We start from the raw sequence: 25,576 nt of genomic DNA, 5'->3' as shown, positions 1-25,576 counted from the left end.
AATATACTTTGAAATATTTTATATATTGTGAAATAGAAAAATGCAGCACTGTAACTATCATTCCATAGCTGAGATGGTCAGAAGGAATGGAGAGACTTATATGGAGTGCAGAAGTCCAGACTTTAGGAATTCCATGGCCATTATTCAATTCGGATTTGGCCTGAATCGGGGACAGTTATTTGATTCGCTGATTCAGATCACTGTCTCTGATTCGATTTGGCTGAATCTGAAGATTTGATGCTGATTCAGACATAGACACAGCTTTAAATGTTTTTTCTACATACCTCGAGGTACCAGCATGGCTCATAAACACTGTGATGCTAGGGTGGATGGAGAGTCCCAGAGAAGTGTGGGGGTCCCCCCATGTGCTCGGCAGTGAACCTGGAAGTGGACTGGAAGTACTTCTGGTCGATTTCTGGGTCCATTGGGGAGCATGCATGGGGACCCCTGTGCTCCCCCCTGGCTCAGCGATTGGCTGCAGGGGGACCCGGAGTGCTCCCCAGACCCAGGAGGCACTAGTCACCAAGCTGGGGGGGTGTGGCTGGGCCCCCCCAGCACACTCTCAGGTGCACCTGAAAGTGGACCGGAAGTGCTTCTTGTCCACTTCCGGGTCTGCTGCCAAGAGTGCTGGGGACCCCCCTGAGCTTTTGTGGGACACTCTATGCACCCCAGCATTGCAACATTCACGAGCTGCCTGGTACCTAGAGGTATGTAGAAAAAACATTTAAAGCTGTGTCTGTGTCTGAATCTTTCTAAATCTCTCCAAATTGATTTGGAGGGTTCCAATTCAATTCTGATTAGAGGGTCCTCTGATTCAATTCTGATTTGGAGATATGGCCACTGAATTGGGCCGAATCTCTGTCAAATCGAATCAGGGACCAAAGCTTCACACAGCCCTACTGCCCTACTGTCTAATCCATCAAAGCACTTAAGCATGCTGCCTATGAGCATGTGTGTAATATTAGTGAAGGCAATGTGAAAATACACAAACTTAAGTATGTTCTGAAGTGATTTGATGAATTATGGGTCTATTACAGCAACTCCATATGCCAGCTCTATAACAATGATCTTGGAGCTCAGAAGCTGTTTGGTTAGCTATGACTTGTGTGTCATTTCACACACTGTAAATTCTGTACTGAAGAAGTTTGTGTGTAAAAAATTTACTATGTTATGTCTGCACGATACGGTTTGTAAATTCAGCTGCAGCAATAGCTTAAAATTGTACTAATTTTGCCAACAATGGTAAAGAATGAACCTGGGGCTGCTCTAACTTATGCACCGCTATGTGTATAGCTTTAGGACCTGTAGACTGTGGAAACTGCCTTTTTTTCACCAGAATATTTCCTCTGTACTAGAGGGCCAGAAGAAGATATGGTGTAGAAGTTATTCCATAGCAAATCAGGTTCCCCAAATATATTGGAGGACCTAAGTCTGCAGTTATTGTGGGGGAACCTCATATTTTGTGTACAGGCCAGAGATGGAGCAGCACAGCAATTATCTGTATTTCCTGTTTTTTTTAGCACCAGCATAGTTATATATGTGCCCATTATACATTGCTGATTGAACCTGAGTGTCATAATAAACATTCTTACCTTGAGCTAAAATCTTTCCATAACTGAGAGGAAGGAATGATATGTGATATCTATATAAAGCAAAGGAAAACAGGTTTGTAATGGATGTATTCAAAAGGAAAGTATTCATAGGCACAAAGGGGCTGAGAAGTGCCTCTTTTTTTCATTAGCTCATTTTATGACTCATTACAGTCTGCTTGTTAATCCCTCCTCCCACTTGAATGCTTTTGTTCTACCACTTACCAGATCATCCTTTCTACCACATTTCTCTTGTTTGTAGCTACTCCCTATAACATCTCTTTGCTCTTTTAGCAGCCCTGCTCCATTCCTTTTGATTCGGTTAGTCTATATGGTGCATCTCCACCCTCCCTTCCACTTTAAGCAGGCTGGAGTTTACCTATGGGGTTTTGTTCCTATCAGTTATTAGCCCAAGCATGTCTGCTTCCTTTTCAGATCTGACAAAAGATATTTTGTGGCCAAAACCTTGTCTAAAATCTCTCTCAACTATGTAGTTGGTCCAATAAAAGATATCATCATTAAAAAAAAAAAAAAGAGAAAATTCATTGCCCCTCACTTTTCAATATATTTTTGTCAGTTTAACATTATAATAATGTTGAACTAGAACAATTCACTTGCTTATCAACCATGATTTTAATTCTGATTTAAAGTGTTTTGTCTGTGAATATGTTAAATCACTCGTGCATAAAGGTGGGAAAACTTTGGGTGCAGGTGATACAGACTAAGTAAAATTTTTTTCTAGTCATTTTATAGCATCAGCATCATTCCCTGAAGTTCATAGTTTGTTAATTAAAAATACTATAAATGGACATACAAGGAAAATTCTGTTACTTGGGTAATAAAATTAATTTTATTTTATACTCCCAATTCTCCCTGTTTTTCTTCAACAGATCTGGTGAGGTCCTCAGTATTAGCATAATTAGTTAGAACTAAGTAATGTCCTATATTCCTAGCAATTGTTGGAAGCTAATAAAATTATCCCTTCAATTTCAATGTTGCAATTCTGTTTATTTTACTATTTCTATTACAACAAGTTTTTGGTGACAGGAGAAAAAGAAGGAATTAAGGCTTCAATTATATACTGAATTATTCATGTCTAAATCATGTCCAAAGAAATGTGGTCTTAGTGGAAGAATATTTTTCTGACTCAAGACCTCTATACAGGAGCTATGTATTCCTTGTTTCTCTATACGTATCCATGTCTCTACCCAATATAAATCCTACAATCTAGAGAAGATAAAGGTAGATACTAGATCAACTATTGCAGTTCTGTGTTAGTGAAGGTTTTGTAATACAAAAACCATTGTAATCTGCAGGTAGTCCCACTGACTTAATAGTGAACAGAATTTGATGCTAAATACTTAATTAATTGCCTACATAGGAGTATTTACTTCTAGATATCTTTATTGCTAGGTCTTGTTCAGGCACATGCAGTCTTGAGTGAGCTTCCTAGCCATTAATTTACTAGATATAGTAGTTAACAAGTGATGTGGCCACGTTGGTCCACAAAGTATGTGAGGCAAGGATTTCTTCAGGTATCTTTTATTGGACCAAATATGTCATTGGGAAAGAGTTAGACAAGCTGGTCCAATAAAAGAAATCCTTGCCTCTTGCACATTTACTAGACAAAGACAGGCACAGAGAGTCAGAGTATAAATTATATTGCATGAACAAGTAAAATATTCAGCTGAAATAGCAAAGTCCAAAATAGCTGTTCAAAAATAGAAAAAAAACCTACACTCCTCAGTTACTGCTCACTTTAATCACAAATGGTGCATTTCCAATTATCATAATTTACCAATATGCACAGAAAACATTTGCTGTTGCATTTTGAAAAACAGTAACATTTCTGTTATCCAGTACTTCACTAACCGGAATACACTGTTAACTGGAGTTTCCAGCCGGCCAGCCAGACACAGGGGGTGGAGGGACAGAAAGCTTGCATGCTGTTGCCACCACCCACCACCCTGTGCTGCCGCTGCTCCATGTGTGCCCCCCGCCCCCACACTCTGGGTTATCTGAAAATACTGCCAGGTTATTTCAGCTAACCAGAGTTTTTACATAACTGGCAGTCCCCTTACCCTGAAGATGCCAGATAACATAGATTTTATTGTATATTGTAAGTCTCCTTTGCTATGCCCAAAACACACAGATCCCAGTAAAAAACTGTAACCACTTTTGAGATGTATTTCAATAAGCTTATGAAAGGGACTATATGGCTTTGTTGCCTGTGATGGCAAGGGTCTGAACCTGATGACCCAACCTGTCTCTTTCAGTCATGGGCTCTTATATTCTTCCTAAAATGAAGCATTCACTTTGTGTTCATCTTTCTTTTTGAGGTCCATTTCCTGACTTAAAGCCCAATGCTTGTTGTCAGAGTTCTCCTCTATATGCTTCTTTGGCAAGGCATATATTATAGTGCTTATTACAAAATGGATACTAGCAAAATAGATTATGAGAAAGCAAGTTGTTAGGAGCCTTCAAGGCCTATATATATACACACATAGAAATCTGATACACAATACATACATACATAAATATAGATATAATCTGATATACAATACCTACATATATAGATATCTATAGACATTGTGTATCAGATTTCTGTCTTCCATTTCTGCTACAAACTTTTTGGATCATGCTTGTCACACTTGTCTGAAAAGAGCCTAATATATATTTGGTTATACATGTGTTCATCATCTTTTGTGATTAATGCACGAGCTTTCATTATACTAGTGAAGTAAAAGGTAGAGCACAAGTTGGAGATTTTTAATCACATGCTGATGGTGTATTCAGTGGATAAATTGAAGTGTGATGTGTTTTCGATTTTGCTCAGGGACATGCCATATGGTACAAAATACTGCAATTCTCACACATTTTGCATAAGGAATTTACATGCTTTTCTGCCTGTCGAAGAGTTAATCTGATAAGTATAAAATATGCCAGATTTTCAGTATCAGATTCTGCTTTAGTGGATGCATTTTTGCACCCATAAATAATTACTCTTAGAATTTTTCTCTGGCAATGAATTCCTGGAACTAGGATTAGTAATTATATCTATGAGCAAACATGAAGACTGCTTGAGACTTGGTTGAAAATCTGGTCCCAGGTATTTCATGAAAAATATTGCTCAAATTAATTATCTTGCTGGTTGAATGTATGGATAAAGGAATCTAGTTATATGCCTGTGCAAATAGGGAAAAAAAAGAGCCCTGTACTCACTGGCTGCAGCAGCGGTAATTGACAGCATGGGGCAGTGGGGATCACTCCTCCCCACCCTGCTTGGCACCCACACGGCAGGTGCCTCATGGTGCGGGTGGAGCGTGGCTTGGCAGGGTGCCGTGTGCTGCCAGGGACCTGGGACTGCTGCAGCTGAGTGCTGCTAGGCTGCGGCTGACTGCTGGAGCCACCTTAGTTCCCAGGCAGTGTATAGCATCCTGCTGAGCCACGCTGCACCCTCGCTATGGCACAGGTGCTGAGCAGGATGGGAGGCTGGGCTGGGTTGGGAGATGGGGCTAGGCAGGGCAGCCATGGGAGCTTCTCCTCTGGCTGTGCTTGCCTCTGCCCCAGCAGGGGGAGCCGTGGGGGCTATGTCCTGCGGCTGCTTGCCCAGCCAGCGTGGGGTGGGAGGAGGGGGCACAATGAAGGTGCAGCTTGCTCTGGGAGGAAGCAGGGCATAGCCCCCACTCCCAGTGCTGATGTGCCCACTGGGGGAGCAGGGGCTCTGCCCTGCTGCTGCTTGCTAGTTGGTATGGGGCACATGGGAAACAGGCACGGTAGCACTGGAAGTGGGAGCTATGCCCTGCTGCTGCTCACCCTCTTCTGCCTGGAGCGAGCTGTGCCCGCATCCTGGCCCCCACCCCCATCTCCAGCTGGGCAAGCAGCAGCAAGGCAGAGTCCCCGCTCCCAGCACTGCTGCATCCGCATCCAGAGCCCCCCTGGATAGGCAGCTTGTCCCAGCCCTGGCCCCGGTCCCAGCCCCAATTCCTACCTCCCGTCTCTTCTTTCTCCCCCTCCCCCCGCAACCCTAATAGATTTACCTGCCTGTTTAGTCTATGGCTGAATCTCCGAATTAGCCAAATCTTTTCTGAAGCTTTTCTGAATTGATTTGGAGCTTTTACTTGGTCTCCCAATTTGATTCAGATTCAGAGATTTGGTCCCCAAATCAGGCTGAATCTCCTCTGAATTGAATCAGCTACTGAAGCTTTGCACTGCCCTACTAGTTAGATCAGTGGCCTAATATGTATAAAAGTCCAATAACAAATTCGCACACGCCAGGTACAGATATTACACTTTTACCAGTATAAGCCATCAGAAACTGGTCTGTACCCATAACAGAAGTTCAGCACACTTAGACTGGTTTAAAAATGGCAGAACCTGGTCTAAGGTTTGTCCCCTGCCAACAAAGGGCAAATGTATGTTCTGTTTGTTGCTGATTTAAACTATGCCACTTACAGAAAACCATGTAACTTGCATTGATTCTGTCTCAGGCCTTTTGAATGTCTGTACCTAGCCATAGTGAAGGGGTCAGCAACCTCTGACTTACGTGCCAGATCTAGTCTTCCAGGTGATTTAATTCAGCCCATGAATTCGGATATTAGCAGTATTTTGTTGATAGAACAATTTGGGGGCATTTTGGTGGCAGGGGGAATTTTACAGAGGGTTGCACATGCAGCAGCAGCAGCACAGCAAGAAGCAGCACCAGGACTCGCCCACCTTGGGATTGAGCTGCATTATTTCAGCCTGCAGCTTCAAAAAGGTTGCTAACCCCTGACATGTTGCCTTAGAGTTATCAGCAAGATATAGACACACACCCATGGTTCCCATACTACCTCATATTAAAGCATAAGATCAATTCATATGAGAGGCCAATGAATTGGGTTAAACTGAGGCTTTTTATGAATTTACAGGAACATTATACTTCATATCTGTATAATGCACCTCTTGGAAGAAGATGCTGCAAGCCAGGCATATGCATGAGTTGCACCCTTTTTTAGTATTAAAGACATGTGGATCTACAACTAGAATTGAGTCCCTCATTAGCAGTAGGGAAACAACGTTGATTTGGCAAACCAATTCAAACTATTTTTGTGCGTTAATTTTAAAATTATACTAGTGCAGACTGTGATCATGCAAACAAAGTAAGGCCAAACCAAGAGTTGGGTTGGAAAGTTAATGTAGTACAGCAGTATAGTAATTGAGGCTGGTGCTGCACCTTTGGTTCAGGGCTGGGGGTTCAGTATGTGGATGTAATTATTATAACTTAAATAGCACCTTAAATGCAAATCATTTTAAAAACATGCAAAGAAGCATTAACTGTATTCAAAAAAAATGTACAGTATGTTGCTAGAAGTGCATTTTTTCAGGTGAGGGTTAAAACAGAGGTAAGAACTACATGTGGTCATTGAAAGATCATCTTTTCCAAGAAGTGTCAGTTCTGGCCATTTAAAAAGAAAGTGTAATTACATTCTGCTTCCCCAAGTCTCCCAGAGGCTTCAATGAGAACAGCTGAGTGTTGTTAAAAAAAATTTCTCCATGCATATATGTGTCTGTGACCTATATCTATATATAGAGTGCACATGGAAGCACACACATTCTTGGAGTATTGTTGCACAATTTATACTTAGAATTTCCATGCACTGCAGTTCTCTTAAAGTATGCACACTTGAAAACATAAAGTTTGAAGAAAACTGTGAAGAAAAATTGTTTTCCATTGAATGCAGATCTAAAATTGTATTTTCACTGAAGGCAAGTTGACCTAGATAGTGAAATGTAGAAAAGGTATCTAAAGGTAAGGAGCTAGCTAAGTATGCATTCTGTGTACTTCCAGATGAGCAACACGAAATCGAAATACAGATGAACTGATTAAGGTATGATATTCATTTTACTTTAGCATTGGGTGGCAGAGTCTCTCATAAGCAAACGTGCAAAACATGTCTTCTGAGAACTTTTACAAAATCTCAAGTGCATAATGACAGTTAAAGTGCATCCTTTCTAATAATGACATGGTTTACATTTGGTTTGTACTAATAAACTTTAAGACAACTTAAATTCCACATTTTAAATTAGAAATCCACTTAATTATAAGTAATCTTCAGCTCTGTATGCCACCTGTATTTGCATTTATATTCTGCAGTGAGACTGCAATATAATTTTCTGTTTATTGTCATGGGTATGCTTCTACTGTAAATCTACAATTTTATGTAGACAATACTGGCACATGGCCAAACCCATGATTAAGTATCTTATACAGCACACCAAAAGAAAATGTTAGTATGAGTAACAGTTGTTCCACAGGCAGGGCTAGGATGTTAGCCTGAACAAGTATTATCTGTTTACTTGTATTGACACCCTTCGTATGGGCTCTTTTAGAAACAAAACTGAGAAAAATGTTCTCCCTCCCTGCCCCAGCATTTCTATGGGTATTTACTAGTTTACTGGAAAACTATTTATTAGTTTACTGGCTTTTATTTTACTTCAAAGTAGAGAAGCTATCAAAATAATTTAGTTTACGAAACTGTAATCTATCCAACACAAAGGAACAAGAGTCCAGGTAGAATATATTGATCTTAAAAATGCTGCCTGTGTAGATTGTTTTCCTTCATAGGCTATTACTATTGGTAAAATATTTACACTGCACATGCCAAATATTGTTTGGAAATGAACACATGTGCTGTTATTACTTTTTGATTTTCTTTGTCTTTGAAACACTGCTGTGGTGTTGGGTTGCCTCAACTTTTCTCTCTCTTTCTTGTTGTCACATACACTAATTGGCCTAATAACAGGCAAAACCAAGAATTTATTACACCTTGGGCAATACTTAAAACAAACTTTATTTGCTGGAGCAGCACTTTTTATCTACTTGCTGCTGTATATTTTGACACTCCCTCTAGGTGCTAAATTTGACTTTATTAAAAGTTAAATCACCAAACTCTCTTTTTGTGATTGCTGCTGCTTTTGCATTTTCTGAGGCAGACTTGTATTGTACATATATAAACATTTCATTTTAATGAAGCTTTAGGAGATACCAATTTAAGCCATGACTATAAGTTCTTCATTACTGTCAATCCAAAAGCTGCATGAATAAAAAAATAATAAAAATAAACCCACAATCCTCCCTAATACTTTGAAAAAGTAGCCTTGGGATAATAACAGTGATGACCTGAGAGAATAATGATAGGAGCTGGGAGCTTAAATACTGTGTGGTGGGGTGGTCCTTGGAGTTTTGTACATTTTTCTAAATATCTAGATATTTTTGGGTTGGTTTGCAAAAGAAAAAAAAGTGTTAGACCTCACTGCAAACTGCAATCTGCCTTTTAATTTACATTTTATTCATATAGGAGATGGTAAAATGATCAAGGAAAGTGTTTTCTTTAAATAGTCTTTAAAAAACGGCAATGCAAATCCCCTGAAATTGTTTATGCAGTAATTTTTATTCTTTTAAATTTTCCAGTGTTAAAGCAACAAGAAAACATTTAGAATGTCCTTTGGTGGAATCTTATTACACTTGTTATATATGTAAACTGATATTCTTTGATGCCAGCACGTTGCCCATACAGAGAAATCTCTGCACAATTAAATGAAAGGAAAAAAAGGACCAAATAAAAAGTAATATTTTTTCATATCTGATTAGAATTAAATACAATAACAAATTGTCTGGTAACACAAATTGGCAATAATACAAAAAATCTACATTGTACATTAGTTCAAGAAAAATAACTTCATTTGAATACAAAAGGATAAATACACTTTTGTCCTATAGCCACTCTTGTACAATAGGTGAACACAGCATCTTAATGATGCAGTGCTGCTAAGATATACAAGGATATGACTGGCTTGAGTTTTATTGAGGGGGCTGTTACACGTGTGCATCACTAACATCAGACAAAGAAATCTTTCAACCAACAAGGGTTACAGAGCAACGTTCACTAAAGCACAGGTTGGAAAGGATTCAGGGATTGAAGCAGGCCAATATGGCAGCTTGAACAGATTTCCTTATACCCACAATGCACTGACAGCAAAGAATGCCTCTATTTGGTTGGTCCACACACTGGGCAGAGGTACAGTAGCGCACCATACTGGAGTAGCAAATGTTTTTATTTTCCATTTTGGGGGCTGTCAAAGCCTTTTCAATCCTGTGTAAGCTTTGCAGCTGGCATTGTGATTTGCAGTAATAGAATTGGCAGCTGCCAACTTGTCTTGAGTCAGAAATTAACAGTCTTGACTCAGAGCGCTGTCCACAATTAATATGGCTTAGTTCAGTTAGGCCTTCTTACTTTATATGTGGTTTTTTTCTGTTTCTTTTTTATTTTAGTAGCAAATGCTTGGATTCTATTTTGCTTTCATGTGGCACATTCCATTTGAAGCAGTCTGAACAACGATGCCATCGACCATATGGGGTCTAGAATATGAAAAGTCCAGTTACTCCTAGTAGAGCAGTCAGCAGTAATAGAGGGCCATGTGATACTGCCCTCTGGGCCGAATTTTGGTTGCAGCCTCCTGGATCCCTTTCACACTTCAACTTCTCGCATAAAATGCCAGTATAAGCTGGAGGGCACTGGCATCGCACGTTGTTGATGCATGTTCCTCCATTCTGGCAATGTAGTAGTTCATTGTCGCATACATTTTCTGCAGGATTGAGGGAAAAGAAAAAGAATAGCAGAATAAACTTAAGTTCCACTGTTAAAGACAGTTTATAACCAAAAATAAATCTATTGGCTTCCCCCCCATTTTGAAATGGAAGCAAGATATGCATTTCCAGTTTCTGAACAACTGCAGTTGAGCCTTTTTTATATTAGGGATTTTTTCATATATGTTCTTTAATCTTAGAGAACATTATAATTCATTTCAAACTACAAAGATACTTAATACCTGCTGTTTTTCAGTGTCTTGATTTTTATTGTTATTGCTGAACTGGAACGCTAGATAAGTGCATTCTTTGAAAGGGGCAACAAGTACTCAAGAAGCGCAGAGCTCTTGGAAAAGATTAATGGCAATTAAAAATGCAACGTGGCTTTGCTGAAATGAAAAGAACTCAAAGAAATCAGCCCCTAATATTGAATAGCTTTTACATATTAATGTACTGGCAGATAAACAAAAAGGCATGAGGTGGGTACAGCATAGGTAAGTCAGCATGCTCTTAGATGGATGTTAAATGGCTTTAGTTGCTTAAATCCATGCACCATGTACTTGTGGGAACAGAGAGAAATGGTTACATTCCATTACAAGTTCAGGTACTTCTTAATTGCATACATTTATAAACAGTGCTTAGGTTCCAGGGTAATAAGGACCTTAGAAATATTTAAGATAGATTAAATAAATCATCTACTGATGATTAAAGAAATACGAATGGAAGGGTCAGTGTCAGGAATTTTAGACCTCCAAAGGTAGGTTTTCCTACAATATTTTAAAAATCATTTAAGGTTTTTCTTTACATTAATTAGAACAATGTTCATTGAAACACTCCTATCTGGTTATGTACATGAATTGTCACATTCTTGTGTCAGTCTCAATTTTAGTCTAGTTGATTTTTATCAAGAGATCAGTGATGCTCAACCTTGTGGTCCTGCAGGTCAGATGAATGGGGCAGGGTCAATCCACAAGTCCAATTAAGCCCACAAGCCAGGACTGGGTGCTGGGGCCCATCACCTTCCCACTGGGATTGGTCCCCAGGGGGCCTGCTACTGCCCTGTCCAACCAAGATAGGTCTTCAGGGAGAGGCAATAACCCCATCCCACTGGCCCAGCACCCCCCCAGGGCCTGGCACTGCCCCCACATTAGGATTGGTCCCTGGGGGCCTGGCACTTTCTCCTTCCAGCCTAGCACACTGGGGCTGAGTCCCAGGGGCCCCTCCTGCCCCCCCCAACTGGGATTAGGCCCTGGCTCCGGACCAAGCTGCCCCCACCGCAAGATCCCAGCGGCTCTGGAGCAGCCCCCTGCCCTGCTCCGTCACGTGCCATGGCGACCCCAGCCTTGAGCTTTCACAGTGCAGTTGTGGCTGGGGTCTCCGTGGAGACTGGCCCCAGCCATGCGGGCAGGGGCTGCTGGGAAATGGAATCTGGCTGCCGGCCAGATGGACCATTTTGCCCACCCCTGGATTAAGGCTTGAATTTCACAATGATGCATGTGCTTGGGAGCATTCAGCTATGGTGAGCCTGCGCTGTGGCAGGAAAGACTCAGGGATAATTGTGTTATTTTTTTCCCCCCATTCTGCCTTCCTAAAATGTGGTGCATGTTTTATTTGGAGTGTTTCATATGCAAGGAAGCATGATACTTACAAGTCTGCTTTGAGGTAAAGGAAATATGAGTGAATTTAGAACGGTGGTTCTCAACTTTACTAGACTCAAGACAGCACTCTGAAAAAGCCAGCTCTTAGCTTTCACTCATCTCTTGACTCAGAAAAATAACTTAATTTTTCTGTTGCAAAGCAGTCAGAAAGACCACAAAAGGTCAGAGTGTTTTTTACGCTATTGATTCCTATTCAAAATCTTTGGGTTTATTTTGTGAAGTGGATAGAGATGTTTGCACAGACAACAGTGCTAATATTGGGCAGCTGCAGCACCTAGGTTGAGAATCACTAGTCTAGAGTAAGGTATGCAAGATTTGGCTCTATAATTTATAATGTTTAAGCATGTAACATCCAGGGAACACCTGAAGGAAGCAGAATAGGGAAACATAATTTTTCCACTGCCAGGTTTGCTAATTGTTGTTTCCATTCCTTTAGCAATTTTAAAAATATTTTATTATTTTAATATGAAAATATTATGAATACTAAATTTTAACTGAGACCCAGATGTAATTTTGTATAACTTTAAAAATCAGTGGATGTGTAGGATGATTTATACCAGCCAGCAACATGGCTCAAAGCACTTTTAAAAGAGATTTCAATTTGTTATAAGCCGAGCCATGTTAATCTTAGAAATCTCATTTGTGCATCCAAATGAGTCAAGTAATGAGCATGGTGTACTTTCTCCACAATATGTAACAATATAAAGTAACCAAAAAGCAACAGCTAAACAGGTTTCTCTTTTGCCACTTTTTCTCTGTGATTTCTTCAGTTCTGATGATATATTTTATAATCTTTTGATAGATTACAAAAATGCAGCCACAGTTTCTGATTAGTTAATATCACAAGTGAACACTAAGGTACAGCAAATGTGGTATGTTCAGGATATTATAAAGAAGACAACCATATGTCTGCATTTTAATGTTCTGTACTATAGCACATTAAATACTTCCAGTCAGGCTATACCACGCACAGTGATGCCAAGTCCAGAGAGTAAAGCACATTTTTAAATATTTAAAGTAATATCCTTTTTTGGTTACTACTCTTATAGCTCACATGCTATATAGATATTTAAACTTGATCTTACAATTCATTTCGTACCAACTTGATCACAGCAATATGCAAAGGTCATATATAAGCTCTGTTTAAAGGTAAAGCTGTTGAGCTTTGCTTATTCTAACACCAAGCCTCTGATTGGGATGTTTCTTTTGACTTAGGCAACAGCAATGGTGAAATATCTATTCCATCAATATTGAGCATTGCTTGGCTTGAATAATTGAGTGGAAATCAATAGTTAATTAAATGGACTTTTTTTTTTTATAGTGAGATCTTGTTTTATGTTTGGTCCTGAATGCAAATGAGATCTTTACTAAAGTTTGCTTTTTCCAAGTAGCCAATAAAACAAATTTATTTTTCCAATTTTCTGATGTGTTTTGTTTGTTTAAAAATATTATGAGAAAGATGCTCTGATTTATAAGAAGGCGTCATCTGAAACTGATCTTGTGCCCACAGTTCTGTGCTGTGGGAGCATCTCACAGTACTTTTGTAGCTAATTCTGCTAGAGCTATAGACCAAGTGAAGTAACTGTTGTCAAACGCCCTCTCTATAATTTCTCCACACCATATCAACGATGCTGTTTTTTCAAATTTGGCCTGATATTTCTAATTACTTAAATATCATAAAAGAATGTGTGGATACAAGTCTTCATTTTCAGTGTTTCTTGTGTATTCACAGAAATGCATACAAATGCACATGAAAGTTGAAAGAGGTATAATCAAACGATTTGAGGACTACAAGTTACAAATGTTGGAGTTTCTATCTAACTGCTCTCACTAACTTTTTTTATGAACCTGAAAAGCCATTTCACTTCTATGCCTCAGTTTCTTCTTTTATAATATATGGACAATTTTAACAAAATTGTATTGTAAGTGTTTGTCAATCTAACGCATACGGCAGTGTGGCACCTAATCCCAGTGTGGGGTGTCACGGCTTAATCCCTGTATGCAGGGCCTGATCCCAGCAGGTGGGGAATGGCACGGGGCCTGACCTGGGCATACAGGGACCAGCCGAGATGTGTGGGGCTGAAATGTGTGGGGCTCACCTGTGGGGCAGAAAGGCTGAACATCACTGCTTTAGACTAACTGAAGCAGAGAGATCTATAAGCTTTCTGATGTATAGTATCTGATGAACTGAACTCTTGCTTACAAAATGTTATGTATCTCTGATTCAGTTAATTTATAAGGTGCATCTCTACCCTGCCTTAATCTCAAAAGAGTTGTGTGCTTTAAACACCTGCAAATTAGGCTGCAGGTCTCCAACAATGAAAAGGCATGACATGAATTTCAAGATGATTTTTTTTAAAAAAGTAGGACTTGTGGATATCTGCTTCTCTATTCAGGGTGACTGCTGCACCCTCTGATAAGGTCTCTCCACAGCTTTTGCCTTATTTTGATGATGATCTGCATTTTGGTTTACTCAGCTGTTAGTATATGGACTACACTCTTGTGGATTTCTTAAACAGCTGTACCAGCTGGGTGAAAGCCACCTCCAGAAGCAGACAAACTTTTCAAGTTTTGCAAATCCTGGAAAAGTTATGCTAAAGTTGCTAAGACACTATTATTTTTTTTAACTTAAAAAAGTTATCATTAATAAAATACTGACATCTTTTGTAGGTTAGGACTTCCATAAATACTGAGAATATGCTTTGATACAAGTTACAAAATATTCACATTAAATCATTTGTTTGTAATTTCAAAGCAATTTAAATGCAATTCAATTTAAAAAAGTAAAGTCAAAAGGCTAGCCCCCTTCTTTCTGCCAGATCTGGCAGTTGAAATGGCAAGTGGTATATTAGTGGTCCATAGAATTTAGCTCAGATGCTTAATCAAACATATTGAGGATAGCTGATAAATTTTGACAAGTTTATACATTATTTTGAAGCATAATACATGAATAAATCATGGAAAAATCTGTGTTTAAAGCTCATGCATTTTCAATAAAAAGAGTTTGTATTAGGCCCACATTTAATTCTGAAATATCAATAAAGATGATGTGACTATGATTCAGAAAAATATAATAAACAAATTATCTCTTCTTGAAGTGGGGAGAATGGGAACCAAATACGAGTTCTTTGTAATTTTATAGTCTATTGGAGAGCCACTCAAGATACAAGAAAGTAAGTTTTACTCCTTTTTCTGGGACATCTTTTTCCACTTTTACATTCAGCTTGCCAACTATAGCACCTTAACTTAAAAAATAATGTAGTCGGGTGGGTCAGCACATAGATAAGAGAGAGAACATGGCATTTTTTCAAAAAGAAAGTAAAAGGACTTTTGCCTTCTGAGATCTGGGAAAGGTGATGTTACTGATTTCCTGTACAAATTTAGGACAACTATCAGATTTTTTTGTGCTAGGAAGTATAAATGAGACTATTAAGAATAGAATAGAAAGCAAACCTGTGACAAAACAGAGCAATAGTTATTCCTCCCTGAATCTTTCTTCTTTAATACGTCAATTAATCTACAGTTGCACACTTTTTAAATCTTTTAAAATGTTTCAGTCTACACTTTCTATACCTTCCTCCTTTTTCCCCCCCAAGATGTTTTGTGACCTTTTTCATTGTTACCATATTTATCCAAATCCAAGTCAAATTTTAAATTAATATAGTTTCATAGTTGGTAGGTTTGGAAGGGACCTGAGCAGATCATCAAGTCCGACCCCCTGCCATGGGCAGGCAAGAATGGTCAAATGACCCGATTACCTAGCCTCCTTTTGAAGACGATATGACCCCCCCCTCCACCCAAACAACTTACATTCTATATGTGGAAACTTTAAAAAAAATTATAATTTTTTCATGTGTAGAAATGAATTGTGGAAGAGTCATCTTAAACTGATTCCCCACCACTGCTGCATTGGGGAAAGCAGCAGCAGGGAAGCAAGCAGTGGTGTGGTGTGGAGTTAGGTTGGGGGGGGGCTAGTGGCTTGACTCCTGCCATTTGCCCCCCACTTTACCTCCTGATGCCTGTCTCCCCACCTTCTGCCCCTCTATGCTTGGCCCCCCACTTGGTACCTGTCCCTCTGCCACCTGTGTTTTCTTGGTGCCTGCGACCCCCTGAACATCTCCGCCTACCACTTGTTCCCCAACTTCTCTCTTCCTCATCACCTACCCCCTCTGCTGCTTACCTTCTGTTGCAGCTCCAGCACCTACCTGGCCAGACATCAGCAGTTGTGGTGGCAGCTCCAGCCCTGGGGCTGGGACTGGGTTGGAGCCAGAGCTGCCACAACTGTGTCCACTGCTGCCTGGCTGGCAGGTGCTGGAGCTGTGACTGAGGGTTAGTGGCAGTGGAGGAGAAGGTGACAGGTGGTAGGTGGGGGAGGTAGGGGTAGAGGCAGTAGGGGGTGTCCATGGGGTGAAGCAAGGGGCCAGGTGGTATGGCCAGGCAGAGGCAGTTGGGGGCCAGATGGTAGGTGGAGGGGAGGCAAAGGCTGTGATTTCCAACTCTGACCCTGGGCTTGGATCAGGGCCAGAGCCAGAGCACACGCTGCCCTGCCCCCTGGCTTAGTACTCAAATTCAAAATAAGGGACTTTCCTCACTATGTTGAATGGGGAAAAGAAACCTCATCTTAAATTTAAAAAAATGAAACTATTTCATATTTCATGAAAACTATAGTTTTCATTTTATTTCATTATTTTTCTTCAGTGTCTTCTCAAACTCCTCCTTTCCTCTCTCTCTTATGTCATCTCCAGGGATCCTGGTTTTCTCTGATGAAAAGATACTGCTAATCCTCCAAATGCACAAGTTTTGGAGAGTGAAAGCATGGCAGTCATAGTGGGGAGTCAGCTTCCAAGTGTTAATGGACTGACGGTCTAGATTGTGTTTATAATCTTGACTTCAGTAGGTTTTGGGTTATGCCCTAGGGATAGTGAATTAGCCAGGAGTAGTTAATTTAGCAGGAGTCTAAGGTTGATATCCTGGTCCTAAATGTTACAGAAGTTTTGCAACCTATTTCACTGGGCCCAGGATTTCATCCATGGTGACTAACTTTGAAGACATACATATTCACTGGGCTGGGAAACAAGCTTAGCATGGAACACATTTGTCTCATGTACCAGCTGTCTGGTAAAGGATGAAATTTAATGTTATCTTTGGTGAAATCTACTTAGTTTAATTTTAGTGTATTGATATATTTTTCACCCAGAGGAAGGGTTCTGTTAGACCAGTGTTGTAATACATACAACCCATGCCCTGGATCTGGCTCACTGACAGTCCCGCAGGCTCTCAGAAGTTGAGAGACAGGGCTAACAGGGTGTGGCCTACTGCGAATTTAGGGTCCTTGGGCACCAATGGATATGGCTATCAGTGGTAGGGGGCAAGTAAAGGTTGTACAAATATAGTCTTCATGTATCTTGCTTCTGGCTCGGTACCCACTGCCACCACTATCTGAATGTGGACCCAAGCCGCAACCCATATGTGAACCCCCTACAGGTCTGGATCCAGCCTGGTATGCATTTGGTGCCCCTGTGTTAGAACATGAGCAGTGGAACCATTATTTATATAAAGCTATCCATAGATGGCTTTAATATACACTGAGGTTGGCTGTATGTGGAACTGCACACAGACCACTGGAATGCAGTAAAAGCATTAGCACTTTAATTTCATTACATATTAAATAATTTGAGTAAATCAAGGCTGAATATCAGAGGGTTGGCTTTATCACCCAATATGAAATACAGAGTAACCATGCAAAGGCTCTGTTGCATTCTTCTACAGAAGGAATTTTGCCCCATGGTCAGATTGGTAGACTCTTGAGTGTATTTTAAAAACCGTTGTGGCAGGATACTGACCACTGCTGTTCCCCTGCTTTACCTGTGGTAGGTTAGGGTGCTATGCTTTGCAGTTATATAACATAATTGATTGTGTAGTTTTAGTAATAGGTTAGACAAGGATTTGTACTGGATAGTTCTTTTTTGATTCTATGAGAAACACAACTTAACTTATGTTTATAAAATGGTTGTTGAGGAATATGGAGAAAGGGGAAAACATCCACATGCAAGAAACTCTTGTGTGGACATGTGTATATATGCCCACGTGAACACAGACAAACACTATTTTCTAATGGAGTCTCTGCAGACGTGGAGGCAGAAGTGAAAATTATCCATTAATTGTCAAATGGATAGCTAGGTAGATACTGGTTTAACAGGGCATGCACACACAGAGGTAGCTATCCTATTTTTCTTTCTAAAAATATCACATTTTGGAATATTTAAATGAAAATTAAAAAGAGCTTGTAAAATTACCCTGCAAAACTTGCAATGTTTCACAGGTATTCCATACAGCAAAACTGGATGGACCTGGACTTCTCTGTCTTTGTGAAGCATCGCTGACTTCATTGAGGATCCTACTGCAGAGTGGATTTCAGGGTCAGTCAGAGGTATAACTATGAACTTTGGTGACCTGGGGAAAGGCTGGCCAGCACTTATCTCGTGGCATAGGACTGCTGCTATAGGTCTTCAATGAGCAGTTGTGGCAGCAGTGCTGCAGCACTGTAGGCTTCCTAGGGGCTACCATTCTGGTATCCCTTCTAAATTGGTGCCCAGATATCATGCATCCTCTTACTCAACCCTAGTTACAGTACTGGGATCAGGCCATAGGAAAGTAAATGAATACTGCAGGTAGTCAGGCCATCATAGCTAAGATATATTGGGTTATATTTTAGGTGTGACTATTACATTTATCATTTCAACAGTTTTAAAAGGCCTTAATTGTAACTTTGCAATTATTGCTGTTTCAGCTGTAGGTGATATAATAAAAACTGAATTTTAAGAGTTTAATCTCATCTATTTGAAATGATATATGAGTGAAAACTAGCTTCATTTTTTTTTTTTTTAAAGAAAGAAACAAATATTTAGCTTGGGTGTAGTTTTGGGTTATTATTCTGTTTGGCTACAGCCAAATTGTTTTTTAAGTTTTAATTTTTCTGATACCCACATCATACATATATATACATATGTGTGTTTCTAAATGTGTATTATCCTTTCCTAGGGATTGGAGTATTAAAAATAGCTACTGCTTTTCTATAGCAATAACTATTCATAATGATTTTTTTTGTAGTGACACTAATACACTATTTGCTGCAATGGAACATAATATCACTATCATTACCTTATGACAATGTCAAATCAAGTCCAGGTAGACTTTTTCTGCAAATCTATCATGATAATATTCCAAAGTTATGACTGAATTAATCTGTGTTTTTATGTGCAAGCCTAAAGAGACACTCTTATAGTGTTGGGATGATAAATTCCAATGCAAAGATTTCCAATGGAAGGGTGAATCAATGTCCTGACTAATTAGTCTTGTACTTAAAATTGTACTTTAAATTAAGTCAAGGAAATAAAAACAGAGTTGCATGAAGAGATGCACAGGACCTCCATCTCAATGGGCAAATCTACATGAGATTTACTGCGCAGTTGACTAATTAATTGCACAGCAAACATCTCGGCATCTACATGTGCACCCCCATTAGGCTGGAGTAAACCAATTTACTCTGCAGCAGGATTGTACTTGTAAATACAAGTATTATCTTTTTGTGGAGTAATAAAAGCTCCACAGCAGTGTACAAGCAGATGGTGGGAGGGCTGGCTGGGGAATGGGGGTGCTTCAGTGTGGGGGCTGCCTGTCAGCTAGACCCACACTGAAGCTCCCTCATGCCCCAGCCAGCCCCTCTGCAGCATGTTGAATTGGGGGGGGAGCAGCTATAAGCTCCACAGTTTATTCTGTGCACTGTAATAGCAAGTATTGTTACATCCAGCATGTCTTAAAAGGGCCAACTAAACACTCCCATGAATAGAGGCTGTTTTTTTTTTTTAACTAAATACTGCCTGGGAAAGGGATTGCATGGACTCTGTAGAAATGTTTTAATTCTCTGCTATGTGCTGAACAGATCTTAAGATAGATTTAATTTTTTTTTTGTCACTGGCTTTATACAATCTTAGGCGTTGTACATCCCTTCACTTTGTCCTGGGACCTTTGCTGTTCTCCCAGGAGAAACAGTAAAAAATGGCTGCTCCAGGAGAAAAATAACCTGGGAAGAACCAAGGTTAAATGGTTCCCAGTAGAGTTTCTCCTGGGAGTATGAATATCTGTACGTGCTGTAACTTCTCTCAGAACATAATCCTTCAGCATTCTCCCCTCAGCTCCGCCCGGGATGACAGTGTATTACTGTTCCAGCAGGGAGCAGAACACACACCCTTCACAATCCCCAAATTGTGCTGCACAGAAACACAGGCTCACCTTGGGCAGTCTGGGTCACCCAATCAGAGCTGCCCTATAAGTACTGCCATCTGCTGTTAGGCAACTAAGGGAGCCTGAAGAGCATGTTGAGAAATGTGCACACCGTCCTCAGCCTCCACCACCAACTGCTGATTTGTGTCAGCACACCAATCTCTCCACTCTTCACAGCCCCAGAATTCAAATGTTTGTATGTGTGGCTCTGTGTAAGCGTTTCTACCAGGAGAACTAACCTGGGAGAATTCTCCCAGATTTTTGAATGTGTGTACTCAGCCATAGTGCTGATTAGACTCCTGGGGCAGTGGTGATGCATAGGGGGTGCACATGCACCCCCTGAGAGTGCTGGTGCCCCCCCATTAGCCAGTGTTCCTGGGCAAGGGGGCAGGTGGTGCTCCCCTTTAGGGCACTCGCTGGGGTGTGCAACAGGAGAAGCGGTCTCTGTGGCTGATCCCACCAACTTGTAAGTGCCAGTGGCATGCCCAGAAGTGCCAACTGCAGGTCGACAGGATTGCCCGCCCCCCCCCGCCCCCAATCACTGACTGTCCAGTCGGGGGACAAGTGCCTCTCCCTTGACTCAGGAGACACCAGTCACCCATGTCCTGGGGTTACAAATCTGAACTGAGAAAGTGCTAATTGCTATTTTGGGAGGATCTTGGCTCCCTAAACATATACTGAAGTCAATACTTCAAAATGGTTTACTGATATCACATTCTGCGTATTTCCATGACCTCCAAAATGTTATGTCTGGACTAGCTCACTCAAAAATTGTGTTTCAGAAACACTGGGCTCCACCTTTCATGGGCTCCCCCCACTCCCTAAATAAACCTGGAAAAATTCTTTCAGATTATTTGAATGTGTGTATGCAGCCTTTAGCAGGGGCGATGTGTAGCGGATGCACGTGGGTGCATATGTACCCTGTGCGTGGTGCTTCACACCCTGCAAAAAGGCACGATCCCCACTTGCCACCCTGGTGGTGCCTGTGGGCGGTCCATGATTGCCCCGGCTACCGCCTGCAGGTGGTCAGCAACTTGTGATTAGCACTCTCCGTCCCCGCCTGCCCCCTGCTGCTGACAGTGCTGGTGGTGTCTGCAGGAGCTCCCCGCTCACTGCCAGCAGGTTCTTGCCACCGCCGCCACAGCCGTGCCTCCCCAGCTGCCATAGCCTTTAGTTAAACCAGCTCTGACCAGACTACAGGCTAATTTCTGGTACCAAGTTATACAGGGCTAAGGATGCAGGAAAGCTCCTCTAGAGCCTCAGATACTTTTTGAAGTTGTCTTCCTCTGCTTAACACCATAAAGAAATGGTGGAAGCACTGCAGTGACTCACTCCTATTCCTAGCAGAAGTACAAATTAGTTTCTGGTATCCAGATAGTTAAATATAGCCCATTGTGGCTCACTGCTGCAAGAAAAAAATCATCTGGGGAACAAAAGAGGTTGTTTTATTTTTTAAGTGGTACAGAGTTAGTAAAGAATTGCACTCTTCTTTGAGTATTGTCTGTGCTTCTACATTCTCAATTATCTGTCTAAAATTCCTGGACTGAATTAAGCAATCCACTGAATCTGTTAGAATGTCACAGGAAGGATTTACCACGATGTTTTTTGATATAATGGAACAGAGAACCAAAATTTTGGAATCTACAGCCTTGTATCATAGAGATGGTACAAGTATGCCAGGAGATAAATTAAGATAGCAATAATTCAGCCATTCTAGAAAGCAGTTCCAGACAAGGCCCCACAGAGCATAGGAAATTATTAACTGGCATATATCTGGAATCATCACCAAGGATCCTGGTTTCTTCTGTTTAAAAACTGCAAATTATCTGATAAAAAATTGCAAATCCTCTGATTAAAAACCCTACAATTGGTGTTTTTCTGAGAATAAAAGGAAATGCCACTATATATAGGTATCAGTTGAACACAATGTTTTATTGATTTATTTATAATTTTAAAGCATTTTGGAAACCTAGCCATGCCTCAATCATTAGAATAATGTTTAGGTGATAAATAGGAAATTAAGTACATATGGCACCCCGAGTGTCCTGCTTCCCCCAATTCCAAGCAGCCCCTTGCAGGCTGGAACTCTGCCAGCCTGCAAGGGGAAACCCATGGTTTCCCAGGTTTTTCTCCTTTAAAAGAGAACAATCTAGCCTATTAGTTTTTCTTCAGTAAAGGAGAAAACCTGCATTTTTTCATGTTTTTTCATGGCAAATGGAAAACCTGGATCCCTGATCATCACCATTTGGTGAGCCAAACATATGGAGGAACTCCAAAGAGCTGATATGGTTACATTACATATTTTAGGGCTAACTCAGGAAAACTCTAAGGAACAAGTTACCCACTGCTGTTTTAAAGGGACCACAGGCCCCTTGTCATCCCTATCAACCTGTAAGGATGGAGTACAGACAGGGGTGGGTGTTTTTGTTTTATGGCACTTATAGATTCTTCCTAAATAAAATGGGAATCTAACACTTATCTGAAGCACAAAGGAGCTGTAGGACAGACCTCATGAAGTTTGAGTTTCACCAGCTGTTTTGATTATAACATGTTCATACAAACCAAGGCAGTGATTCAATCTTTATACTTTGTTCCACATGTGCAATCAATACATTTGTATGGGTAAATCTTGTTCACCTTGGTTAGACTTAAATCTTCTAAGTCTGTTTTGACATTTTATAGCATATCACAAGTTTCTGTTTCCCAAATAATACTGGAAAATGTGCATAGTTTGTATTATAAATGTTTTGAGATTCTTATCCTTCATTTGTTAATTGGGAAATATCTAAGAACACTACCTAGCTAAATGTAATGTACTGTATACCCTTTGCTTAATTTACACTGACTTCCCTGGGGAGAAGAGCCTTATATTTTTTCACATACAACTGTTTCATGAATTTGCCTCTTAATACAAATATCACCCAGCTGTTAGTCCCTAATGAAACAATATGAAGAGTACTTACCAGCAAAAAAAGCATAAAGTTGAGAGAAAAGGGAGGGTCCAGTATTATTGCTGTTGTTAAAAGGCACAACTATATTACTCTGAAGGCAGAGTGTATATATGTCTTGATCTATTTTTTTTATGTGTTGCTATTCTGTAGTTTTGTGTAAAAGAATTGTGCTCTTAAACTACAATGCTTTATAAGCAATACTTTGACCAATTTCAGTGGGGGTTGCACAGAGAAAATTCAAGGATTAAATCTACAGCTTAATGTTTAATTGTTGTGTATTTTTTAATCCTTTCTGATTTATCATATATAAATATATACACACATTCAGGTAGGTTTTAAAAAAATGCTTATAATGGGTATGATAAAAAATGCATATTGAGTAACATGCACTTTAAATGTGTTTGCTTGTTGCCTGAAAGGGTAGGATTATTTTGGTTTAATTAAGTGTATACATGCTTTTTGTTAAGAAAAAGACACATTTCAATAAGTAGACATGAACATCTAGAAAGAAAAAAAATTAAGTCTGTAATGTAAATTTTCCTTTAGGATACATGCTGTGCATAGCAAAAATGCTCATAAAAATTCTTTGAAAATAAGGACTGCACATTTTAGCAGCTTTTTTTAAAAAGCAGAATAAATTGGATTTAAATTTTTACACAGTAAAAAATATATTAGATTACAGTATGGATTATTCGTGCAATTTTAGCATTTTAATCAATGCCATTCTTTAGCTATATGTGAGCAAAAAAAAATCTGAAAATGACAAACTTTTATTTTGTTAATGCTTCTTTGGCTGAGCTGATTGTTTTGAAAATCAGTAGCAAAAATCTATTCTCAGCTGGAAATGAATTTTTATGATCAAGAAATAAATCATATAAAATAGGGAGTATAATGGAAACATCAATAGATCCTAACTACAGTGTCATGACCAGCAGAGCTGTTATACTAGAAAAGAGCTTCACGAACTCTAATGAAAGGAAAAGGATTTTCAATTATTTTAAACATTTCTCGCTATTTACAGGAGTGAGGCATAATTGATTGCTTTCTTATGACCAAATGTATGGCCAATGCCATAAGGTACCTGATCAACATGTGTTCCTTTTGATTACTTGTTAGTTTTGAAGTGTGAAGATTTAACCTATAATCGTACTCTAATATAGAACACCAAAAGCACGTTGTCAAAAATTAGTATCTGAATCTCGCCCATTTAAAGGATGCACTTGCTAATGTCAGGGGTCATCTTTTTGAATATGTACTTAATTTATAATGCTTCAATGTGACCCGACTAACCAGAGCCTCACAATTTTTGTATTTAAAGTAATAGGGGAAGGGGATCTATATATTCCTGGGCTATTTTGTAAGAAAATGTTAAATGTCGCCCTTTTCTTGTTTATATTGTAATCCTACCATCAAATGAAGAAAACTACCACATTTACTATGTTTACGGGTCTGACCATCAACTGGTGTAAACTGATGTGCCCTGATCTAAATCAGCCAAATATCTTGCTCATTATATTTATTTATAAACAGGTTTTTAAGGAAAAGGTAAAATGTAGCTTTTTTTTTTTTTCAGTTGCATTGTATCCCTCCTGCATTGCGCTGCCAGGAATAACTTTTTTTCTGGATGTTGTCTACATGGGTTTTAGTTTGTATTTATGCACCACTCTCCTGTGCTTTTTACCAGGACATCAACTGAATATCTTGACATCTGGCATTTAGCATGTAGCAATACATACTACATGCATTCATTGTAACAATGCCTTTTAAATAATAAAAATTAATAAATTAATGCATCAAGTAATTAAATCTAATATTTGTTTCTGGTTAGTTTTCATTAGCAGCATTTATTGTTACATACAAAGCTCCCTAAAATAAGTTTGTACAAACATTAGCTATTAGGTGGAGAAAGAGATGAGAAATGATTGCATTGCAATATTAACCTCTGCACGAATATTAGCTTTTGCTTTTAAGAATGGTGCGAAGATGAACCAAATCTGATTGTGACCATGGGAACAATCAGTGATCCAAATGCCTCTGAAGCATTCTAAACAGTGAGTGTACAGACATTTATAGCTGAAGCACTTTAAAAATGACTGCCTGGCTGGAGAGCAGAAATCCTTTCAAGCCCCTAGTCTCCTGAGGCTCCAGTGTCTTTGGGAGATGGGAATCTGAGAAGCATGAAGGAATCTGTACTTTCCAGCTGTGGGTTGGAAAGATGGTTTCCTTGTATGTGTCTCAGCCTCCCTGGGGACAAACAGCTAAATGCACAGGAGAACACTGATTGCCTGACTGGAGAGACCTGTAAGATGCTGGAAGTCCAGCAACCCATCATTGTGTCCACAGACCAGGAAGCACCTCCACTGCATGATGTAGTGATTTAAAATCACTGTGGGGTGGTGGGTAGGAGGGTGTGCAGTTGGGGGTTGCACATCTGTACAGAGCTAAAGTGCTTCAAATTGGAAAGGA

The 25,576-nt window shown here is 39.8% G+C and overlaps 1 protein-coding gene across 7 annotated transcripts in view; it reads right to left on the bottom strand.

Moving 5' to 3' along the window:
- Positions 1-7,454: 7,454 nt before the first annotated feature.
- The window catches only part of NTNG1 (netrin G1), a 287,091-nt gene continuing 268,969 nt past the window's right edge, over positions 7,455-25,576 (bottom strand). For all 7 annotated transcript variants that reach the window (XM_019530655.1, XM_019530651.1, XM_019530649.1 and 4 more), the window contains one exon: positions 7,455-10,217. In XM_019530655.1, coding sequence (XP_019386200.1) covers positions 9,991-10,217 — 227 coding nt within the window. In that variant the 3' untranslated portion in view covers positions 7,455-9,990. The remainder of the gene's footprint in view (positions 10,218-25,576) is intronic.

The sequence above is a fragment of the Crocodylus porosus genome, unplaced genomic scaffold, assembly GCF_001723895.1.
Source record: "Crocodylus porosus isolate Cpor-Errol unplaced genomic scaffold, CroPor_comp1, whole genome shotgun sequence".
NCBI lineage: Eukaryota > Metazoa > Chordata > Crocodylia > Crocodylidae > Crocodylus > Crocodylus porosus.
The sequence above is the reverse complement of the archived record's forward strand: the minus strand, read 5'-3'. Positions and strand labels throughout refer to the sequence as shown.